The sequence below is a fragment of the Rhinolophus sinicus genome, linkage group LG10, assembly GCF_036562045.2.
Source record: "Rhinolophus sinicus isolate RSC01 linkage group LG10, ASM3656204v1, whole genome shotgun sequence".
Taxonomy (NCBI): Eukaryota; Metazoa; Chordata; class Mammalia; order Chiroptera; family Rhinolophidae; genus Rhinolophus; species Rhinolophus sinicus.
The window spans coordinates 86,670,883-86,693,977 of record NC_133759.1 but is presented as its reverse complement, the minus strand read 5'-3'; the positions used below and the strand labels follow the sequence as shown (position 1 = coordinate 86,693,977).

The following is a 23,095-nucleotide window of genomic DNA, read 5'->3' as shown; positions in this document are numbered from 1 at the left end:
TTCCCATGACACTAGAATACGAAACCAACCAACTTTCATTGAACTCCCAACTAGATCAAATCGTGCAGTCTTGGAAAAGAAGTGTTCATTCTTGCTGACTCTCTCAGCGAGGTGTTGCCCTACATCCTGAGCATGAGGTTCTTTGGGTAGAGTACTGTGGCCTTGGGCAGGTTATTTACCCTCTCAAAAGCCAGTGTTATAGCCTTTGAGTGTTGGATTCAGGTGTGAGGTGTCTCATTCCTAAGGTCATTCATTGTGACTGTTGCCAAATGGAAGGGTCTTGGGGCCACACTTCCTGGCCAGTGGAGCAAGCCTCAAAGAACTAAGAGTTGGTAATTTTAATGATGTGGAAAAGCCAGTGAACTTAGTTCCATTTCACAACTGCATATCCAAATATCTAGCTCACAAATCCCTGTCATGTGGAGCAAGTAAGAAAACAGGGCAGACAGACCGTTGCTATCTCTGGAAACATGGAAAAGACAGGAAAGCTACATTTACTTAGTGGTTTTTATGTACTCTGTACATCTTTTGCTTCATTTCCATTTAATTATGTGAGCAGTAAGTTCTTTACTAAAAAGGTAGACTTATTACTTAAATCCTCTAACTGTAATTGCCCGTATATAAAAATTGGGACAATACCGTGTTTACCCGAAAATAAGACCTACCCCGAAAACAAGCCCCAGTTAAGATCTCAGCCAAACGGGCGCATTTAGTACCTTATCACGATGTTCCAGAAGAAGATGACATGACTGTAATTGAATAAATGTAGATTGTTGTACATGAAAAAATAGGACATCCCCTGAAAATACGCCCTCATGCGTCTTTTGGAGTAAAATTAATATAAGACCTGGTCTTATTTTCGGGGAAACATGGCAGTATGTGGTAACTAGTAAGTAATGTTAGACTGTATTCTCATTAATATTAGTACAGTTATCTGTATGTCCTAAAACATAATCATCCCTTTCAAAAGAGTTATTTTTATTATAAAACAAAGGGGAAATAAGTTAACACCCCAACCTTAATCTTTGAGCCAGTCAGTATCAGTTCTGGCTGGTGGTGATCGATCCCTTTTAAATAATAATCTCAAATAATAGTAAGTGAAGTCTTGTGAGAGTCTGAGCCAACTGCTGCCCTTTTCTGAATATGAAATAAAGCATTAGGAAACTAAAATCCATTATCTACTTTATGCACCATCAGTAGGATAGTTTTTAAAGGTAATAGCTTTGAGCTATTAAAAAATTAATGGTAACAGATTAATTATAAACCTCTCTTTCTATATTAGTGGTGTGTTGAAGCTTCTTATTAAGGCCTACTTTTTTTAAAAAAAAATCTTGCATTTTTAGTCTCAGTACTACTGTTTTGTATTGTCTTATTCATAGATTTCTCCTATAGTATAATCTTACACCTCTGAACACTTGCAGAGAAAGGGAGCCCCTTTCAATCAGTGAAATGACCTGCTTCTGTTTCTGGTTAGTTCTAATTGCGTCAAAGTTGTTCTGTGTATGAGGGCAGTCTGTCCATGTTTTATCCATTGCTCCCAGCCCGACACTCTGAAGCCGAGCCTCAGATACTTACTTAGTGTGCTATGCATATGGCCCCACCATAACTACATGAAGATACCGGTAGCTCTCTCCTAACCGCTCCAGCCTCCTCGAAACTCCCTAAGATGCCCAATGGCAGTTGTTTTTGACTGTAATGTGTATGAGAATCACCTGGAGTGCTTGTTAAGACAAATTGCTGGGCTCCCCCCAGAGCTTCTAATTTAAGAGGGCTGGGCGGGGGCCTGCCTGTTTGCATTCTAGCAGTTTCCTCTGCTGGTGCTGCTCATCCAGGACAGCGCTTTAAGAACCTCTGCCCTCCAAAACCAGAAGGCAGGCAGCCCACTTCCAGTCGAGGACGCTGAAGCACGTAGAAGCTTTGTAGACTTGACTATATCACCTTATCAGCCTGGATTTTAACGGGGCAGGAGCAGCCTCACACAAAGAAACTAGAGGGGTTCCTGGGGAGCGTGTAATGCACCTGTATGTTACCAAAGTTGAAGCATCACTACCTCCTGGATGGAGTCTGGATCTGAACCCCGTGTTTGTCACAGGAGCCAAGGGAGAACCCAAGACAGAGACTAGTGGCACAGTAATAATGAAGCATGAATTATCCAGATGAAAGCACCTATGGAACCAAAGGTATTAATATTATTATTTATACCTACTATACTTAATAAAATAGCCATGTGGGAGTGTTGAATAGTTCTAAGTGCTTAAAAGTTATTCTGTGGGACCCCAATCAATTCACATTTTAAAAAGAGGGTGTAGCTAGGAAGCATCGTTAGACTTTCTGTTCTAAGAACTAAGAATGCATTTTTGTGGACTATGTTGGTACACAGCAATGAAAAACTAGGGCTGGTTATAAAATTCCCAGGTGAGAAACATGAGGCTAGGCGAGAGCAGCCCCTGCTATGTAGCTCTAGAGAAGTATATAGAATAAGGTAGTGGATCAGACAGATATGTTAACGGCTTTGACAAAGAAAAGGGGTTGGGGGTCCGGAGGCAAAGAAAGAGACAATATGGGCTTCTTACTTCGTGTATAATGAGGACTGAAAGGTCTTACTAAGTGGGCAATTTTGAATTAGAAAGCACATCTAGAAATCTCTATGTTGGAAAAACAGTAACTTCTAACCTGTATTAAATGTTTGGAAGCCCTTTTAGTATAACCCTTAAGTAGTCCCACCTGATTTGGATGAAGTCACATGATTTCTCCTAGCTTCTTAAAATTCATTTCTTGCAGCTGTGTGGTGAGCTGTTTATTTAGCTTTAGCCTACACATGTCGCTGCATTTTGGGACCCTGGAAAATAAAACTGAGTACAAAAGAACTGCATATTTTTATTTAAGAAAAAGAATCATCAGAGATTCTCCTTTGAGGTGGGGCTTGTAACAGGTAGATAAAAACTCGGAGACAGCTCAAAGACTAAGACGCTCAGAACAGAAGAGTTTCTTTTAAGAAAAGGAATGAGGAAAGAAGCATTTCCTAAGAGATATTATATCATATAGAAATGAAACTTAAAAGGTGGTCAAAGACTTAAAGGAAAACAAATACCAAATGTATATATTTACGTAAATACATGTGTATATGTTTATGAATATTCTCTGTCAGCCTATGGATAAACATGAGTCAGACATTGGTATCCCAAGGGAACTATGCAATCTCAGCTTCACCCATATGTAGATTCCATACAGGTTATGTTTCTTAATGTGCTATATATATATATATATATATATATATATATACACACACATATACATACACACACACACATACACACACACATACACACACACATACACACACACATACACACACATACATATACATATACATATACATATACATATACATATACATATATATATGATATAAGAGAGCAGGGTTTGTTTTTAAAGAATACCTTGGGGTGTTTGTAATATGAGGTGGAGTTCAGCTCTTTCCTTGATATGGAAAATTTTATGTTTTTGTATCTGACCTATTTTTAAAAAGGGTTTATATCTGTTGTAATCCCAACATACTTTTCTTTCATTTCTACCAATCAAGGGACATTTTTCATGCATTTTAATGTGCTGTTGATTGGGAGTCTGAGTTTTATTTGATTTGCCCTCAGTGAGGCTACTTTAATGAGGGGAGACTAGGTAGACTTTGGATGGATTCCCCTGGAGCTTCTGACTTCTATCTCCTGTGCCCTCCGTGCCTCCTCCAAGAGGGAGGGAGAGGGTAAGGATTGAAGATTTTTGTTATTTGGTCGTGTTTTTCTCATCTATGTCATGTCGGACTCAAAATTTCCAAAACCACAAAAGTTGCAAGTGAGAAAGAGAATTTTAAGAGCTTGTTTGTGCAAAAGAATTAACAGGGACAAATGCCTGGTTTTCATCACGCCTCATCAAGTGCAAATGTTTCTGAAAAATCCCTTCAAAGTACAAAGGTGTCCTTTGCAAAACGCTAAGGGGTTGGTAACTATGTAAGCATCGGTGCATAGCTTCGTGAATAAGTGTGAGATATAAAATGAATTGAGTGTCTGTTACCATAATGTAAGTGTCACTTCAAGGCATTATTTTCACAAGTTACGCTACTTTCTCCAGAAATGGAATTCATTAGAATTTGGTTAAGATTGCCTTGAGTTTTCAACATGAGGTTAAGATTATTTAGTAGCAATGTAAAGTAGGGGGCCATGTATGACTATATCTGATTTCCCAAAAGTACTCCAGTGAGAAATAATACTTTAATATGTGGCAGCAGATTGGCATGAAAGGAGTCTGCCATCTATCCTTTTATTTATTGAGTATTTATTGGGCACTTACTATGTGCCTGCTGCTGTGCTCTGCACTGAGGTTGCAAAGGTGTAAAACATAGACCTGTTCTCTTTCCTTACGCACTCATGGCCTAGTGGGGGGCCCAGACAGGCCAGCAGGCAATTAGAATATGGTATGAGACGTTCTGTGATGGGGTAAGTACAGGGGACTGTGACATAATATCTGAGGGCTCCTGAAGGAGAGGGCTAAGCTGAGACCTGGATGAGGAAGATGACTCAGGTAAATGGGAGAGGAACGAAAGTGTTCCAGGTAGGGAGAATGGTATGGTCAGAAGATAATGGCTCAGTCCTACTTCTGTTATTTAGTAGATGGGTGACTTCAGGAAAAAGTCCATCTTGGAGATTTAATTTCCTTATCTTCCTGTGGAGGGGGACAGTGGTGGTGATGATAATGGTGGGGGCAGACATGGTGGCCATGGTGGATGGTGGTGGTCTTGGAGGAAGAGAAAGAGCTAAACAATAGCAGTTAGTATTTACTGAATATTAATTATACTGAGCCCTTTCCATGCATTAATTACTATTAGAGTTTTACAATAACCTTATGAGGTAGGTACCATTATCTCTGTTTTACAGATGAGAAAAGCAAAGTTTAGAAAGGCTAAGTAACTTGCTCAAGGTCAACCCTGCTAGTGAGTAGAAAAGCCAGGATTTGAAAACAGAGGTTGATTGTAGAGCCTGCGTTTTCCCACCATTACTATGCCGTTAATAATCTGAAGTTTTCATAGGGCTGATAGAAAGATGAGTGGGATAGCTCATTTGAAAGAGCTTTATAAATTGTATGGCACTCTCCACTATCACTGCATGGAGAGCTGAGGCAAGAGACATATGTTCAGTAGCTAGCCTAGAATAAAAGTAAAAATGGTTTCAGCGATGTATGGGCTGCCATTACTGGCCTTGTTAGCAACGCCTCTAATTCTGTGGCCTCAGCACGTCAGTAGTCAACAGTGGCATTCCCTGTTGCTTTTTGAAGCAACAGAACATTAGATGAGATGGACCGTGGATTTGCTCCCACATGGCAATGGCTATGTTAGAAAGCCCTGAAACATTTTTGAGATCGTTAATCTCTGTTAATCACTCCTTGCCCTTCCATGATGGCTCAGCACAAAATGTAATGGAGGCTTGGCAATTATCCAATTCATTTAAAGAATCTTGGCTTTTAATAGGGATAATCCAAAGCTCCAAATGGACTGTTTAAAATTCTGGACTACCCACTTGACCTGTACATACCTATCTTCTCTATCCCGCCTCCACTTTTTTACCAAGTAAACTTGGTTCCTGTCACCTCGATATTTCTGACAGTCCCCAACATGCTTCTTCTATTTATCTGCACTATGGTCAGCCATTGTGTTGTGAATTTAGGACTGTCTTTGCTCGTATCACAGAAGCAGGCTTGTGTTGCTGGTCAGTGAATTAGCAGTCATCGAGAATGATTGAGAATGTTGGGCGAGAGGCAGTTGCACACTCTTTGGGCACCGAGAGCACATCGCCACTACAATGGGAATGGCAGGTTCGACAATAGGGAGATCAACAGTGAACTAAAATAATGAATTCTTTTGCATCATAGTTCAATTCTAGAGGCGAATTGTTAGTTTAAGTCCCGCTTGAGGCCTGATAAGTGGGGAGGTGGGGGAGGATTCCCTTTGCAAGCTTGATTGAGCTAGTGTGAAAGGCAAGACTGTGTAATTCAGATGTACTAGTGAAATGCAAACAGTTTCATGTATTAATGGTCACTAATGACCTATACTCAAGCTATGATTTGTTAGGATAAAAACAAAGATATACTTCATGTATTTGTTCAGGAATGTAAACAGAAGAATGTATCCATCTGCTGATTGTTCTCCACTGAAGATGCTAAGCTGGAGCTTTTGTCTTGAGCTGTGGCACCTTGGGGCTGCCATTGTCAGTTCCTGAGATGCTCCCAGCTTCCTGACCAAACCCTCCTAAATCTCTGGTCTTCATCAGAAAGCAATGAAGAGGATACTGTTCTTGGTGCCCTTTTCACTGTGGCTTTTCCTCTTGATAAGCAAACCACTTAGATTTTAATTTTTCTTTCCACTCCACTCCCATATCTCAACTGGCTAATTTTCATGAAGTATCGTCATTCATTCATCAAATATTTAACATAATTATTGAGGGCCAGTTGTGCTCCAAACAGTGTTCTAGGCCTTAAGATTTATAAGGGGTATCAAGTGAGTCTTGACTTAATCTTTAATAAATTGACACTCTCTCCTTGGATGTCTTTAAGATGTTGTGTACCACGAAGTACTCCTTGCATTACTTATCACGAAAACCAAATGAAAAATCTCTTGGCATGAAACAGATGCTCTATTGAGATATGCATCTAGGGACCAAGTCACTTTGATCCTTTGGGGTACACCAAAACTGGCAATAGAGATTTTGAGGGATTATAGTAACTCCTGAGGAAAGATATACCTGTGTGTCGCCTAGTCTTTAAGGAAGTGAATACATTTAAATCGTTATGGGAGACCATGACATTAGAACATAAAATCCTTTCAGACTTCATCAAGTGAAAACACTGTGATCTATTTGGTACCACAGAGCAATAATGATACAGATTATCCTGATAGTTCCACTAAAGTTCATGCTGAAATGATGGGCACGATCTCGCTCACCTAGAACATGGTTTCTTTCCCTCTCTGCACTAATCAAACATTTCTGAAATTCACTGATCTGAAATGGCTAACAATCCGTGTTAGCTGTCTCCTCCACTTGATGGTAAGTGCCTCGTGTCTCGAGCATGTATCCCAGGGCCCAACACAGTGCCTGGCATGTAATAAATATGCCCAGTAAATATTTGTTGAATGAAATCCAGGCACAATGATAAGAGCTTGGAATCCAATAGTAGCATTTGGGGATATTGTAAGATAAAATAAAATTATTTGATAACAGTGACCTTAAGTATTCGGTCTAGTAAGTGATCAGCACCATAGTTGACTTCTTCTGGATAGGTTTTTTCATGTCCCCTTCCATATAATATCCATTTCAATGTGTTAATGATCCCTATGCTAAAAGAGACTTCCTGTTTCTTTGGAAAGTGCTAATGCCTAGCACTGATAGGTGTTATACTCGTCACAAGGCTGACCAATCAAATTTCTGGTATGAAATGACATAGTCCTCAGAATCCAAAGCATTTTAATGTTCAGAAAAGCCTTGACAATAATGTGGGTGGATGGTGTGGTCATTTTTCTTCATTTAGTCAATAGATATTTATTGGGTGCTTGCTGTGTGCCAGGCATGGGGTTAGGTGCCAGGAATGGAGTAACAAGGCCCTCTGGGAAGATACTATTCATCAAAGAATAACAAAGATTAAGTACAATTGTAACTGTGACAAACACTGGAAAGGAAAAGTTTGTGGTGCTGTCGGGACTGTGCAATGAGAGGATTGGAACTGGACAGGGTAAGCTTCCCTGGTGAAGGGGTGATGGGGCTAAATCATGACGCCGTTGTAGGAGGAAATGGGAAGTTGACCCAGGCAGAGAGATGGGCCCAGTATGTACCAGGAGCCTATAGTGGTAGCAGTAGAGAGAGTGTGTGTTGAGAGAAGTAAAAGGTGACCCGTGTGGCTTGAGTTCCCATGGCGTGGGCATTAGACAGAAGCCACATTTTGCAGAGCCTTGAGGGTATATGAGGCCTTTACTGCTTTTTATCCTAGGAGTAAAGGAAAACTATTAAAATGTTCAAATGTGGGGGAGATGGGAGCAGCGACCAAATTTGTTTTCCAAAAAGATTATTCTGGCTGCAGTGTAAAGAACAGACTGGAAACAATCCAGAATAGATTTAAGGAGACCAGTGATTTGTTCGTAGGAAACTGACACAGAGTTGACATAACATATACCCCTGTGAGGCAATTCCTATATAAAGCACATACCCTTCCAAGAGATTCAAGATGAGCTCCTCTGTGGTATAATAGAGACCTCTTCAAATTTCCTCTGTGTCATGCACACACACTTACCGTGACATAAATTAGCATCATTAATGCACAGTGTCACGTTCAGCCCGGTTCCCCTTCCAGTCGATGCATCACTTTACCACCTTTCCCTTTGTGCTTTACCCTTTGCCTTCAAAGGCTGCTCTCAGGCCTTATTTTTCTTCCCAGAAACGTGAGATTGGTTTTTCTGCTGTGCTATTAGAGTGATCCCCCACTTAGAGTCTAATCTGCCACGGCTTTGTGCCTGTTTGTCAGAAACTGCGAGAATATATTAAGACATTGTACAGGGTGGAAGCTCTATTTTGACAATGATTATGCCTATTATCTATTTTAATAAATGTAAATTGCTGTGGAGAAACAAACCATTCGATGCCACTTGAATCCTTTTCAGGGAAGCCTGGATCCTTTTTGCGTGGCTTAGATGTATTACTGTCATTTTCCCTTCACAGAATTGAATAAACACGGTTAAATCAGACCTTTGTTAGGGCACCCTCTTGTACTGTTGCCCTAATAAACTGTTGTGATTTTAGTCTTTGAGATCCATATTTGGTAACATTTGCAAATTTATCTGTAGTCCCTTCCAGAATTTAAATTCTTGGGTAAGCTTAACATGTGCATTATATGTGCCAAGCACTATATGTGGGATACAGCAGTGAATGAAGCACTAATACTGCCTTTTAGAAGTTTACAGTCGTTTCTGACTATTTGAGTGGTGATTTATAGGTAAGCAAGAGCGTGAGGTTAGAATGATCCATGTGGTGATGAATTAGAGTAGGAGACATCAGTAAGAACTCATGCTTAATGTTGTAGAGACACATGATTACATATAACAATATCTATAAGTATGTGTCTATGCATACACATATTTTTTTAGCTTTACACTTGCTGGAGAAATCTTTTAAAAACAAGTCATCAACATTGCTGTTTTAATAGATGCACATGGGAAACAAACTTGAGTGTACACACTCAAATTGCTTATTTCTTTTACTAAATAAGTATCTGCCAAGTGCCCACTATATGGTAGTTGAACACCTGACTATATCAGCATTGGCTGTGGCCTACACACCGGAGTTGTCATCGTGAGCTGACTCCACACAGTGCCTATCCTCATAGAGCTTACAAGTTTGTGGAGGCGATATGTGAAAACAAAACAAAAGCTAGTAAATGAAATAATCCTAAATGATGCTGGGATGTAAACAGATGAGAGGCTGAGATATTGCATAACCATAGTGGAATGGCTTTGGATAATCTCAGTTGAGTTGACATAAACTGAGAGACAAAGGATGAAAATGAGAATTGTGGAAAGAATAGATTAAATAGAGGAAATAGCATGTACAAGAGCCCTGAGGTTTGTGCCATGTTGAAGACATCAAAAGAAAATGAGTATGGCTGAAGGTTGGTAAACGTAAGAGAGAGTGGCATGGGATGCGTCTGTAGAGGTGGCAGAGGTCAGAGCTCATGGGACTTTGTAAGCCATAGTAAGGATTCAGAATAATATTCTAAGTTGTCTGAAATCTAAAGGGCTTTAGGGCAAGGGACTTGTTGAGTATGAATGTTGTCCTAACCTCAGATCATTGCGTAGGCTAAAGGTAAAAATTCAGTCAAGTGAAAGATGGAAGAAAGTGTACTCTGCCCATCTCACAAGGTTATTAATGAAAGAAAGATGGAGTAAGGTATGTGCAAGTTCTGTGAAGACTTTGTCATGAGCGATAGATGCAAAATGTTGAAACGAAGTGGGGGTGCGAAACCCAGCTGGCTTTGTTAAGCTCTTTTTTGTAATGGAATTGGCATGTTTTCCGTGTCCAGGGTGCTTTGTGAATAGCATCTGAAATTTGCTTCCAAAAATTAAGTTACATAGGATGGAGCTAGGCATGCAGGCCTTCTGCCCTGCCTGTGGTTTCTGGATTTCCGGATAAGCGGTTGGCTATTGCTGAAATGAAGACTCAAAGATGAAGTGTGACACCTTGCTGGGGGTCCTGCATGTATAGAGAAGGAGCAAAGATCCATGGAGGCTAGGAAACTTCAAAGATAACCTTTTATCTGTCTGGCAGTTTGGAAAATTTTGATATCTGTTTGAAATCGTTATTTCGTGGTCATGATAACTCTGTCAAAAAGGTGAAACAAGCAGTACCACCTCCAAATTATAGAATGTGGCCAAAATGGGCAATGAGATTATATCTTCTAACCTGTACCTTTTTCTCTTGTGTGAGAACACCAGTGACTTTTCTGATCCTACTCCAATCTCTTACAGTGGCCACTTGGGAATGTATAAAATAGGACCTGAATTCATTGGAAATACTTTGAAACCTAAATAATTTGAAACCTAAACTCCTGTAGTCTATTACTGCTGGGGGAAGAGAGGGCGAGGCAGTTTCATAATTTCCCTTATTGATAAAACAAATTAATTGGAAGACCCAAAGTAACTTGGGTTTATGTACTTTTCCTAATGTAGTACTCAGTAGACTACCACGTGTCATTAGATAGCTAATAAAAATGATGGAATCAAGACCCAAGTTGGTCATTCATAGAATCTGACACCTGGATAATTTTTAAACATTAGGACAGGAAAAAAAATCTGCATTAAAATTATTTTAATCTAATTGACTAATTGAGAGTCTAGGAGCCAAACCTTACAAAAGTTAGTACTCGATTATTACTAGCAGATAACAAACACCGAAATATTTTTTTCAACTGTGTCTTTTTTTTCTTTGAGTTACTGTTGGAATGTAGCCATTTGGAAATGATGTAAATAGAAAGTTAACCCTAGTAGATTTCAAATACACATTCTTGAACTTTTGGAGGCCTCATAAAGCCCTTGGAAAATTTGATGAAAGCTAAGGCTATTCCCCACAGTGGGGAAAAGTGCTAAGAAAGCCATAAACATACAAGGGGCCATACAATTTCAGAGTGATCATAGTTTGCCACGAAGTTCATCCCTCAATGACTGATCAAGCATTTCTAATCTAAAAGACTGAAGCAAGTGAACAGATGTGCAGAACATAACCGAGGCGTGAATGTGCAGTGCTTTAAGGGAAGGATATTGTATCCCATGCCGAGTGTTGTTGGTCTGGCTCCAGAAAGATGTGTCTGGAGAATAGGGATGGAGCCCTGTCTCAGAGGACTCACCTCTGAAGCTTGTCTGCTCCAGATAGGTCGAGAATTTTAAAAGCTTTCTAACCTCAGTCCTCTTCCCTAAACTGACTTGATTCCATTTCTGGCTAGTAGGAGGGGCTGCACCAGCTAGCTGCCTGTGATTATGTCTTGCCCATAGGGAAGTTTGGGGGATTCTCACAATGAAGAAAATGCAAAGAGTGCATTTAACCTGGGTTTTTCTTCTTCCTTTTCTTTCTTTCTCTCTTTCTTCCCCCTCCCTCCCTCTCTCTCTCTCTCTCTCTCTCTCTCTCTCTTTCTTTCTTTCAGCAGACTCAGTTGGATGCTACAATGATATCTAAACCATTACCTTTTACCCAGGAGTAGTTAAATGCTGCCTTTTAGATAAATGGGAACACAGCTAGAGTTTGTACTAGTGAGTAATTGAGGAGTTGAGGGAGGATTTTATATGCATTAAGAAAGAGCTGGCATTCTTACAGCTACCTAATACTTTGAGTTTTGGCGCATTTAACCTCTGTGTGCAGGGAGAAGAGAAGCCCTTCAGTAGTCCTCGCTAGCCTTCAGAGGCGTCTTCGACTATGCCATCTCTTCTGAATCCCTGTATTAGAAACTTTCCTTCATAATTTAATACTTATACAATAGTGTATTGACCACTATTGTTTAATGCATGTTTGTCTTGTTTCTTCTCCTGGTTGTGGCCTCTCTGAGGGCAGACATTACATCTTCCCCAGTAGAGAGTAAGTTCCCCAGATCAGGGACACATTTGTTTCATTACTAATCCCATCACAGTGTCTCACACATTACAGGCAATCAATAGACAATTTTAAATGAGCAGTTGTAATACTTCAGTATCATGTATCACTCTGATTTTTATGCCGCATACTCATATACCATACCTACTGGTAGTTGACAAGAAAAGCAATTTATATTTCCGTTGCGTAAAACCTTGTTGGAGTCAAAGTAGGACTATTTAAAATGGTAGGATCTGAGACGGCATTTTAGTATCTGCTTGTCAGTGTTGGTGGACCACCCAAAAAATCTTGGGGTATTTGGGAAATGTCTAGATGTATGGAGCCATCTATTGGTTTCATTTTTAGTTATGTACTAAAGCTGTACTTTTAAATCACAAGGTAACTCAAAGGAGAAATTATTTGGTTATTCTAAAGACAAAAGAAACTAAGATTCATGAAAAACGACTATGTGCAAGGCACCGAGTTTTATCGTTTTACATAGGTTATCTCATTTATTTTAAGAGCCCTGCAAATATTAATGTATATTTTTCTTTTAGATATAAAATAGATTCAGGGAGGTGACTAACTTATTAGCATAAGCTCTGTGCGGGCAAAGTGCCTGGCACTGAGGAGTTATTCAATTAAATACTTGTTGAATTCAGTTTTTCCAAGGGCACTCAATCAGGCAGCAATTGATCAAAGCTAAGTTTGAACCTGAAGCTGTTGGTACTTGAAATCCATCCTCTTTCCACTCCCACCTCTCCTCTAAATAGAAATCCCCATACAGAAAAACAGTAACATTGTCAGCTTTTCATTTTAGCTCTTTGCTCTTTGAGTTCAGGCTACACAAGACTCAAGTTTTCAACATTTGGCCCCAAACATCATTTTCCTCTGTCTGTGCTGTTTGCCCAGAGATGATGCTAAAGATAAACTTGACTTCCTGGCAACGGCTCAGAACAATTGTGCTAGAACACGTTCTTCCTGATACTCTAAGGAAGCAAGAATAAACATTTGGAAAGAAAGGTGAATAAAGTTGCAGAAACGATGACACTATTTGCATTTTATTCTCTTTCTTCTCCCCCCTGACCCCCTTCCCACTGCCGGTGTTGGGGGCTAGTTAGTGGCTGGCCAAACACAGGGAAGAACTCAGCAAATTGGAATTTTATATCATGTTTTATCGCTCTGGTTTGCAGACTTTTTTTTACAAAGTATAGTTGGCATAGAATATTATATTACGCTGTGATCGCTGCACTGTCTAGTACAAACAAAACAAATACAGACTCATAGAAACAGAATGAACTCATGCAGACTTAGTTTTAATGGAATCCTGGCTCTCCACGTTGCTCATGACTGTGTAGCAATGGTCAGCAGATTTAATCATTCTTTTCCTTAAGCTGTAGTAAAAATGAGAAAATACTAAATTTTATAGGGACAAGCTCTAGTTTCTATACTTACTTCCCAGCTGACACAGATACATGAATTTTAATTTCGTCAGAAATTGCATCTACATTTTAGGACTCTATTTGAATCTGTGCTTTTTAGGGGATACTGCAGAAGTAATATTTGCTTTTCTGCCCCCCCCCCCCCCGACATCAAAGAGATGAAGCGTGTGATATCTGTCTGAAGGGGAGAGTATTGTGTAGACCGTGATTAGAGCCGGCTCCTAACTAATTAGAAGTTATGGAGGAGGGAAACTGGAGATCTATGTGTGGACAGTCTTCGGCTGTTCAACCTGTCAGAGCGGAAGGGACAGTCTTGGGAGACGGTCTTTTCACAGGGAGGATAAATATCCATTTTTCAGAAATGTTGATGAAGGTCGAATGAGGAAGATTTGGCTAAACCTCTAAATGCTTCCTCTGACAGTTTCTCTGATTCTTACGTCCCAAAATGTCCTTTGCCTTTGGAAACTAGTAATGTGTTTTGGTTTCTTGTTTCTAGGAAACCATATCAAGAGAGACAGAATGGGGATCCAAGGGAAATTATAGAAGGAATTGTTTAAGATTTGTTAAACAATCTGGTTAGTTATAAGTATGTTATTATCACACACACACACACTCACACTCACTCTCCCTCTCTGTGGGGCTAGGACTCACTCTGAGGGCAGACTCTTCACATACCCTGGGCCCTGTTCCCACATCCACCTTAGCCCTAGGCCACGGCTCACCGTTGTGTCTAGTCTCCCCTTATCCCTCCCTCTGTGTGTTCTCCTTCCTGTTGTCTGTTGCCCTCCTCCCTCCCTCCTAGGTCTGTGATCTTGGGAAATCATTATCTGTGCTTTAGCTTCCTCTCCTATAAAACAGATGTTAGTGGCTCCTCACGAGTTCATTATAAGTGTTAGAGAAGAGTGTCTGCAAAGCACCAGCACGGGGTCTGGCAAGTGGTGGGTGGCTATTTTTATTTTTCTTGCATATATTTATTCAACAGGTAAAGACTATGAGACCAGTATGGGTGTCTGCTGGGCTCATTTTTAGGGATACGAACACAGCACCTTCTCACCAGGGGCTCATAAAATACTGAGAAAGACATTTTACTGCAGGATAGGGCATGGTGTTATGGAGCAAACATGCCCCAGATATCAATATACACCAGACTTCAAAGACTTAGTCCAAAAAAAGAAAATGTAAAATGATATTTTGGATATATTGGGTTCAATAAAATATAAAATAAAAGATTTTCTTACTTTTTAATGTGGCTACTAGAAAATTGTAAATTATGTATGTGGCTCACATTTTATTTCTACTGGACAGTCCTGTCCTTGTACTTCACTGAGACACTTGATAGACACATCGTTTTCCCATCCCCTACATGACTTTCTAACATATTGTATTTATCATATGGATTTTATTTGCTTCTAAATTATAAACTCCTCCAGGAACCATTTACCATTATTATTGATGCTATTTGTTGTCACTGTACCTAATACTAAGTTTTCAATACATATTTATTGGATGGATGGATGGATGGATGGATGGATGGATGGATGGATGGATGGATGGATAGATAGCTGGCTGGCTGGCTGGCTGGCTGGCTGGCTGGCTGAATGGACAGGAGCTGTATTCTGAGGCCTTGTGAACATCAGAGGAACATGGTCTTCTGATATCTTTGATGCAGAAGCAAGCTAAATGACTGAAAATTATCAAAAAGTCAGTTTCACCAATTAGATAATAAAGATCTAACCAGAGGCTAATGAAAATGTCCTAATACTACATCTGTGTCTGCAGCTATCTCTGTGACCTTTGGCCATGACTTGTCTCTACAAGGAACAGTTCTCCGAGTTCCACAAATGTTTGTGTTTTGCAAAAGACAGAGATCTGTCACTCCTTAGACACCTTCCAGGTGTCTGCCTCCCTGAAAAGAGTCCAAAAAATGGGAGAGCAGCCGTCTCTAAAGGATTCATCTCAGGAAAGAAAAGCAGACAGCACTTTTCTCGTTGTTGAACAGGGTCAGCTCAACTTTACAAAACATAAGTAGAGTCCAGTTAGCTGGAATTTGGAAGTGTCCTCTCTCATTCTGACTCAACACCTTAAACAAAGGAAGTCAGAAAATAAATGCAATTCTTGCCATGGATCCTGATACTATAATCGTGACAAAATACTCATGTATAAGATACTTGCCAGTGCATCACTACCATTTTGTTATGGATGGGCCTCTCTTATCACATTAGCCAGAGACATTTCCCTGTGAAAAGCCCTGAGAAGCCTGTGGTGGGTCACAGCTGAAGTATACATTGTAAGTGCTTTCACAGGAGTTTATACTCCAAGTGGGTGGGGAGGTGAATTAGATTTTTTTCAGCCATTCAAAAATTTAGCAAGTGGTATATCGACTGCGGTGGGTCTGTTGGCAGATATGAATGGGCAGGGAGTAGTGGGCAGAGTTACTTGTAGACCTAATAGTGAATTCTCTGTCACAATTTGGCAAAATAATGAAATAATGATAATAATAGTTATCGAGTGTTTATGATGTGTTAAACATATTGAGTATTCCATACGAAGGGTTGCATTTATACATCACAAACAACCCAGAGAGTTTGCTGTTCTTACCCAGGCTTAGGAAGGTGTTGTAACTTCCCTAAGGTCACACAGCTTCCAATTGGTGGTGCTGGGATTCCCACCTAGATCGTTAGGCTATAATTAACGTAATATACAGGATATCTTTGATGTTGAATTAGCAGCATCTGTTTTTCTTCCAATAAAGCAGTTTCTGGTTAACACCATTAAGAGAAGGGGATTTTCTGTCAGCCTAACTCACAAATGATGGGTCCTCTACTGGTTATCTGGTTAAGCTGGCGAAGGAGCATGGGTGGTAGACGATGTGTGAGACTTGCACCGGGACGTGGGTCTGCCCAGGCTTTGCCAGCCTGCCACCTTTCTGGACCTCTTTTTCTCCATCTATAAACTAGGGGGGCTGGAAGAAGCTGAATTTTAAGGTTTTGTGCGGTGTTCTAATTCTCTAAGTCTTGGAGACTCAAGGAAAGGGAGGATTGTGAAGGAGTAGTCATTCTACCCCAGGCTCAGAGTGGACAGTTGACAAACCAAAGATGAACATCTTCTTTAGAAGTCAACCGGCCTCGTGAGGGTGGGGCCCAGGCACGGCCATCTGCTCGATGCTGCCTCATGCAATGGTAGCCTGGGAAATCAGCCTCTGAAATGCCAATTGGACTTGGCTGCATTTTACACTTTTCTGTGTTTCTTGACGTGTTCTTGAAGGAGCATTTTGTTCTCTTCTTGCCAGATATAATATATGAAAAAATAATATACTAAATTGAATTGTTTTTAGTCATTAAATATTTTTCTGCTAGAGTGTAGTAACTACAAATGGGCAAATTGAGATCTTTTATCCTGATTTCTGAAGTCCCATTTTGGAGCATAGTAAACTAAAGAGTTTGGCCTTTCTGAAAAATCATAAAGTTTCACGACTTTTCATGTGGGAAAAAAACAGTATTGCTCATAGCGCCAATTAGCGGCCTGAGCATTAATAGTGAATAAAACCTGAATAATAAGGATGGTAGGTGAGTTGACACACGTGAAATATTTATAACTAAACCAAAATGAAAATGGTTCGAAATAATTCAATTCACTAAGATAGGCTTGTAAAACAGTGGTTAAGACGTTTGGCTCTTGATGCAGATAGACTAATTCTAAATTCTAGCTCTGTCACTAATTAGTTATAACCTTAGTCCAACCACCCATCCTAACAAAATGTCAGTGTCCTCATCCATATAAAATATGAATAATAATAATGGGACTTATTTCCATAGAGTTATTATGAGAACGAAATGGATTATGTATGTAAAACACCTAAGACCTTGCCTAGTTCCTCGCATGCCCTCAGTAAATGTTAGCTATTTCTATTATTAGAAGACAAGTAATTTACCATGTATAAAAAGTAGCCTTTTAAAAATTCTAGATACCATAAATTACATATTCTCATTAGACAATGGATGAATGTAACCAGAGAGAAAGTAAGAGCATTTCACCAGGGCTATTTTAAAGCCACATTAGCTAAAACCCTGGGATATATATATGTAGAAATGGCAGTCGCTTCTTAATCTTAAAAAGGTAAACTGATTGATGCAATGAGTCATCTCTAATTTCCCTGCGGTATTTGGTTCTTTGCACATCGACTATTGATTGTTAGGAGACAAGGGGCTCGATATTAATAAATGTTTGATGTCAGCTGTACTGCTATGGAGAGGAAGTGGCGGGGGAAGAGAGAGAGAGGACGTGAGAAAGAGACAGACAGACAGACACAGCTTTCCTGACAGTGACTCCGTGATTCATCTCATTACTTCTCATTCACCAGAGCTTAAGATGAACATGCCTGGGAGAACGGACATACTGTTTCAACATGTCATTCCCACAGTAAGTGAGGTTCCAGCTTCCACAACCACTGAATGCCCTGAAGTTAGACACTGCCTTGTCACACCGAAGGCAAAGTCCGGGTGGAAAATGCCCTGTTTATGCATGCATTGCCAGTGTTCAAACAGGCTGGGGGAATTTGGTGCAGAGAGGTTCTGTTTGAAGGCAGCCTAAGAACTTGGTTTACTGAGATCCTTGCATGGACTCGCGCTGTGACTAGCAAAAGGCTTAAAGATGACAATGAAATTATTAGCTAGTTAGGAAACATTCCACGAGAGGAAAAGGAGCCCCGCAACATCTCCCTGCTACTTAGGAATGTAGATGAAAATCCCTCTCTAGAACGTGCACACTCAAAGCCCCACGTGCTAGACGTATAAGGTGTTTAATGATGAGCTTGATACATTGGCAGTGAAAGCATTTTCAAGTGATGAACTAATGTGGAAATTTCAGAAATGATACTGCTGGAAATGAAGATACAAAAGCAGCCTGGGAAGTATCTGCTGGAAGTATCTGGAGATGGTTTAAGTAGTTGGCGCTCAGGTATTAACAGAAGTACAACAGTGAGCATGGATGTGCCTTTCTGATCTAGTTCGCAAAGAGCATGCGATGCAATCACTCAATGGCTTCCTGAAATGATCGTATGGTAGCAAGTCGCCTGATGACCTTGGAGACAATCAATATTAAAGCTGATATACATAAGATACCATCGGTTAATTAGAATGTGTGATATTATACACGTAGCCCGGCTAACCAAGCGGGAAGAAGAGTCAACTAAAGATGTTTGTTAAGGTTCAGGCACTGTGATTGTCGCATTTAAATGTCACATGAAGCTTATCGAGTGGGTGTGATTATGATGATGAAATCGTAATAGCTAATTTCCATACAGGAGTTAGCCTGTCAGATAGTGTGTTAAGCGTATGCCACATAAATTACCTACTGTACTTCTCACGTCCCTATAAGGTAGATATGATTAGCTCCATTTTACAGATGAGTTACCAGAGGAATATTGATCAAAGTCTCCCAGCCAGGATTCAACCCAGATCTTTCTTTTAGAAGCACTATGCGTACAGTCATAATAAAAATAAAATATAAAGAAATTTTTTTAAAGGAAGAACAAGAAATATCTGTGGAGTATTGATTGACTATACTAGGCACTGGACTATATGGTTTGCATAAAATATATAATCCTCACAATCCTGCTGTATCTATTTTAATGATGAGACAATAGAGGCTCATTAAATTAAGAACTGGCCCAGTTTTATGCAACTGGTAAGATGCAGACAGACTTTGAGCTCAATGCAGTATGACTGTAGAACCTAAACTATTAACTAATTTGCCTGTAATCAAAAGAGATTAGAGTAATTTCAGGACTGCCTATTTTTAATTTTAAAAAGAAAGAGAGCTTCTCTGTAAAGTAAGGATAGTTCATGAATAAATGATGGTTCATGGGATATACCTTTGTTTCTTTGGATAGTTTAAGACGTCCCAGCTTCCTTACCCATCTGTTTGAACCTGTCACTTTGCCTCTTTTGTATGGGTTGGTTTTGTTTGTTTTATTTTCAGGACAGTTTCTATGGTATCTCCATGAAATAAATTCGTAGTTACTTAACACACCAACCCCCAGTTTGCCTGGAATTTCTTTAAAGTGTGAAAGCAGAGAGTTTCCTTAGCAGCCCTTGTGTCTTAGCCAAGGCTGTACCTCTCACCTTCAGCTGTGCTTAGCTTCATGAAAGCAATGTGATTCTACTCATGTTGCAGACCAGACAAGAAGATATGCTGATGTCTTGTCCTTTTTTCAGTGGTATTCTCGTTTCATACAAGCATTCCCATTACTATGTCTATGCTAAAGAAATCATAAAACCCACATTTTGTGTAACTTACAAAGCCCCCACCACCAAAATATAATTTAGCCATTCAGTTTTGTGATGAATCCCATATTAAAAAATAGTTTTCCCTTTATCCACCTGACAGGTTATTATAAATTTTTTAAAAAACAAAGGAAAGATTGGTGTTTTTAAAACTTGCCCCAAAAGAATCATGACATTAAGTGTGGTAGCTGTGTCACTCTTGCTTGCAGTGTATTTTTCCTACTCTCATTAGAATAAAGATGAACTATATCATATTAAATCACATTAGACAGGCTGTTTTTTTTTTCCTTTTTTTTCCTATACAGAAGTGTCTAATGTGTTAATCAGTTTATTTGTTGTCCCCTTTTCTCTGTTAGGGAAAACATGTATGATTCAGAAGACTGTCCAGTATCAAAGTTTCTTTTTTTCCTTGAATAACTGCCAAATTGTCTTACTCCTGATTTTCAGTATCAAGATTGCATTTTACTAAATCAGGGATACTAACCCATCTGGATGTTTTTATCTTTGTAACCTTTGTAAGGAGTTATTTGAACAACAGAAACAGGGATAAATCACCTCTGACGTAGAACCAGACCTGAGAATTCCAAAGGGAAAAAAAATTTTCCTCAGAGAGTTTGGCTTGCAATAAAACAGGATTGTCATGTTTTCAGTGTTGTCTGTTTTGTGTTGAGAAAAAAAAAAAAAGATCATCTTTTTTGTCCGTACAGTCACCCTCTGGTATTATCTCCATCTGGCTGTCTCTCCAGCCGTGGGCCTCTTTAGCTCTAAGTGTGTACCAGCAGCTATTAATAGCCAAATTCTACAACAGTCTGCTGTCACAGATGGAATCTGAGCTTCAGAAGACTAAAACCATAAAAACTCATTACGAAGAAAGCAGTACATCCTTTGGCACTTAATGCAGTTAAGCTATCTATAAATAAGGAACATTTTTAGAGCAATAAATCAGCCCCTGATTCTAGTTTGTGGATCTTACTGATTGATTTGGTCCTTGATACATTAGGTTCTCCTGTGTGATATTGTGTGGATCTCTGTAGTAGTAATCCAAACACTATATGTCAGATTGCAAGAGAATGTCCTGTTTTAGGACAAAAAAAAAACAAAAAAACAATACTTGAGAGTATAATAGAAAATTCCCTCACAACAAAGAAAAAGGAAAAACTTTGAAATACAGAATTGCATCATGAATCATAGGATCCATGAAGATATGCATGTACATTCAGGAGAGGGTTGATCCTTACTTAACTCCTTGCACTGTGTCCATTGCAGGGGCCAGGACACCCACCATGAAAGAAAGTATCTTTGACTATTACATTCTCTCTCTCTCTCTCTCTCCCTCCCTCCCTCCCTCCCTCCCTCCCTCCCTCCCTCCCTCCCTCCCTCCCTCCCTCCCTCCCTCCAAATAGTATATCCATGGAAACTCCCAATTCTTTTTCCCCTAAGCAAGGCAGAGATTGCTCCCTCTCAGAGAATTGTCTTTGTACGTATTTCTATTTAAGAGTGTAGAAAGAAGATGGAAAAGGGGATTAAAGTCTATTTCTGGACTCGCTTTCTCTATGATCTCCTTGCTGCCCCAGTATTTACCAAGAGAATTAAAGGATTTATTAAATCAGATTAACTGCTTGCATCATCTGTTCTACACTCAGTAATATCAGCGATGCAGTGAGGCCAGGATAGTGAAAACCCAATGCTGTGCATGGAATTGATTCTTTATCGATATGTATTGTGTAAATGAAAGGGAGAGATTTCCTTTATTTTCTCATTATATTAGAATGTAGGTTCTATGAGGGCAGGGCCACACTGATTTTATTCATGTCTCTTACCCCAGCATCTATTACAGTAAATATTATTGAATATGTAAATATAGGGAGTTAAGTCATCTTGTGTGCTCTTTCAAAGGATTCACGTAAATTCCTTTTCAGCTCTGTGGTCTGTCTCTCTTATTCTATTGTATGTTTTTATGACCCATGCTACCTTTTTTTATACCTGGAAACAGAATTTCCAAACACAAGTCTCTTATTCTACTTTGAAAGTGAGTCTCATGTCAAATAAAACAAATTCATTTAGGCACATAATTTATCCACTTGAGCTAGATTTGAAATTTCTTACCAATAGCTGTTGGGATGGGAGTGGAGACATGGGCGTTCCATGTACAAGTGGGATAGTCTTCTGTGTCAATTCAGCTGGCTCATTTATTTATGCCTTCATTTATTCCAATTATATACATAAGCCCCTATGATGTGCTTGGCACAAAAGATACACTAGTAATTATAACAGAAAAAGTAATCCTGACTTGACAGGCCTAGTGGAATCCGTGAGAGGATGGGGAGAAAGCAGGCATTCAACAAGCAATTTCAATGAAATATAGCATGTGCCAACTTTAGTTCAAATAGTTATTGTGCACCTACTATAAGTCACTCTCCAATAAGGCTGAAGAAATAAGGTATAAATGTCTTAATAATTATATGTTATTAATAAATGAAATAGCTATGTGAGAAAATGAAGAGATATTCCAGGACGATCGGTGGCTTATTGAGAAATGTATGGTGGGGTCAGAAATGATATGAATACAGAGAAAGATTAAATCACTATGAGTTTGAGCCATCTGTGAATATTCATGGGGGAAAGGGAATATCAACTGGATCTTTAAGAATGGGAAGGATGTAAACAGAAGGAAAAGGAATTGCACAATAAATGCAATTTTAAAATAACATAATTGTTAAAGTTGCTGAGTTTTGAGTTCTAATAGACAAGCACAACACCTACCCAAATACATCTTACTTGAATCCCTTTATTCAAGGAAATAACTTCTAATTGGTTTAGGGATGCTGAATTGGTCATTTGTAAGTCAGTACACTTGTGACTCCAGTGTGTTCTCTTTCTGATTTGTTGCATCATGTAATCTGGGGGATTTACCTTAGGTCAGAATTTACAAGGCAAAGTTTACAGTAAATTTCCCTTTATCTCCCTGCTCCCAAAAGAACTTGTGTTCCTCATGGCTTCTAATGTGCTCAATAATGTGATCTCAAAAGTTCTCCAGTAGAAGAGACTCAAGAACTTCTGGTCAGTTTCTAAGTTAATCCGCATCTAAAGGACATATTCAGATACAGGGGTCTGTGGATGTAATGATTATGAGAAAAAGCTCTGGATTCAGAATAAGCTGGCTTCAATTTTGGCTCTGCCACTCTTTTCCTTGGGCAGATTAGTTCATCACTCTCAAATCAGT

At 39.5% G+C, this 23,095-nt stretch overlaps 1 protein-coding gene across 6 annotated transcripts in view; it reads left to right on the top strand.

Moving 5' to 3' along the window:
* Nucleotides 1-23,095, top strand: part of PPP2R2B (protein phosphatase 2 regulatory subunit Bbeta) — a 391,849-nt gene that overhangs the window by 151,386 nt on the left and 217,368 nt on the right. The window contains exon 2 of one of the 6 annotated variants that reach the window (XM_074313730.1): nt 2,093-2,180. The exons of the other annotated variants lie outside the window; for them this stretch is intronic. Coding sequence (XP_074169831.1) covers nt 2,144-2,180 — 37 coding nt within the window. The 5' untranslated portion in view covers nt 2,093-2,143. The remainder of the gene's footprint in view (nt 1-2,092; nt 2,181-23,095) is intronic. 6 annotated transcript variants of the gene reach the window in all.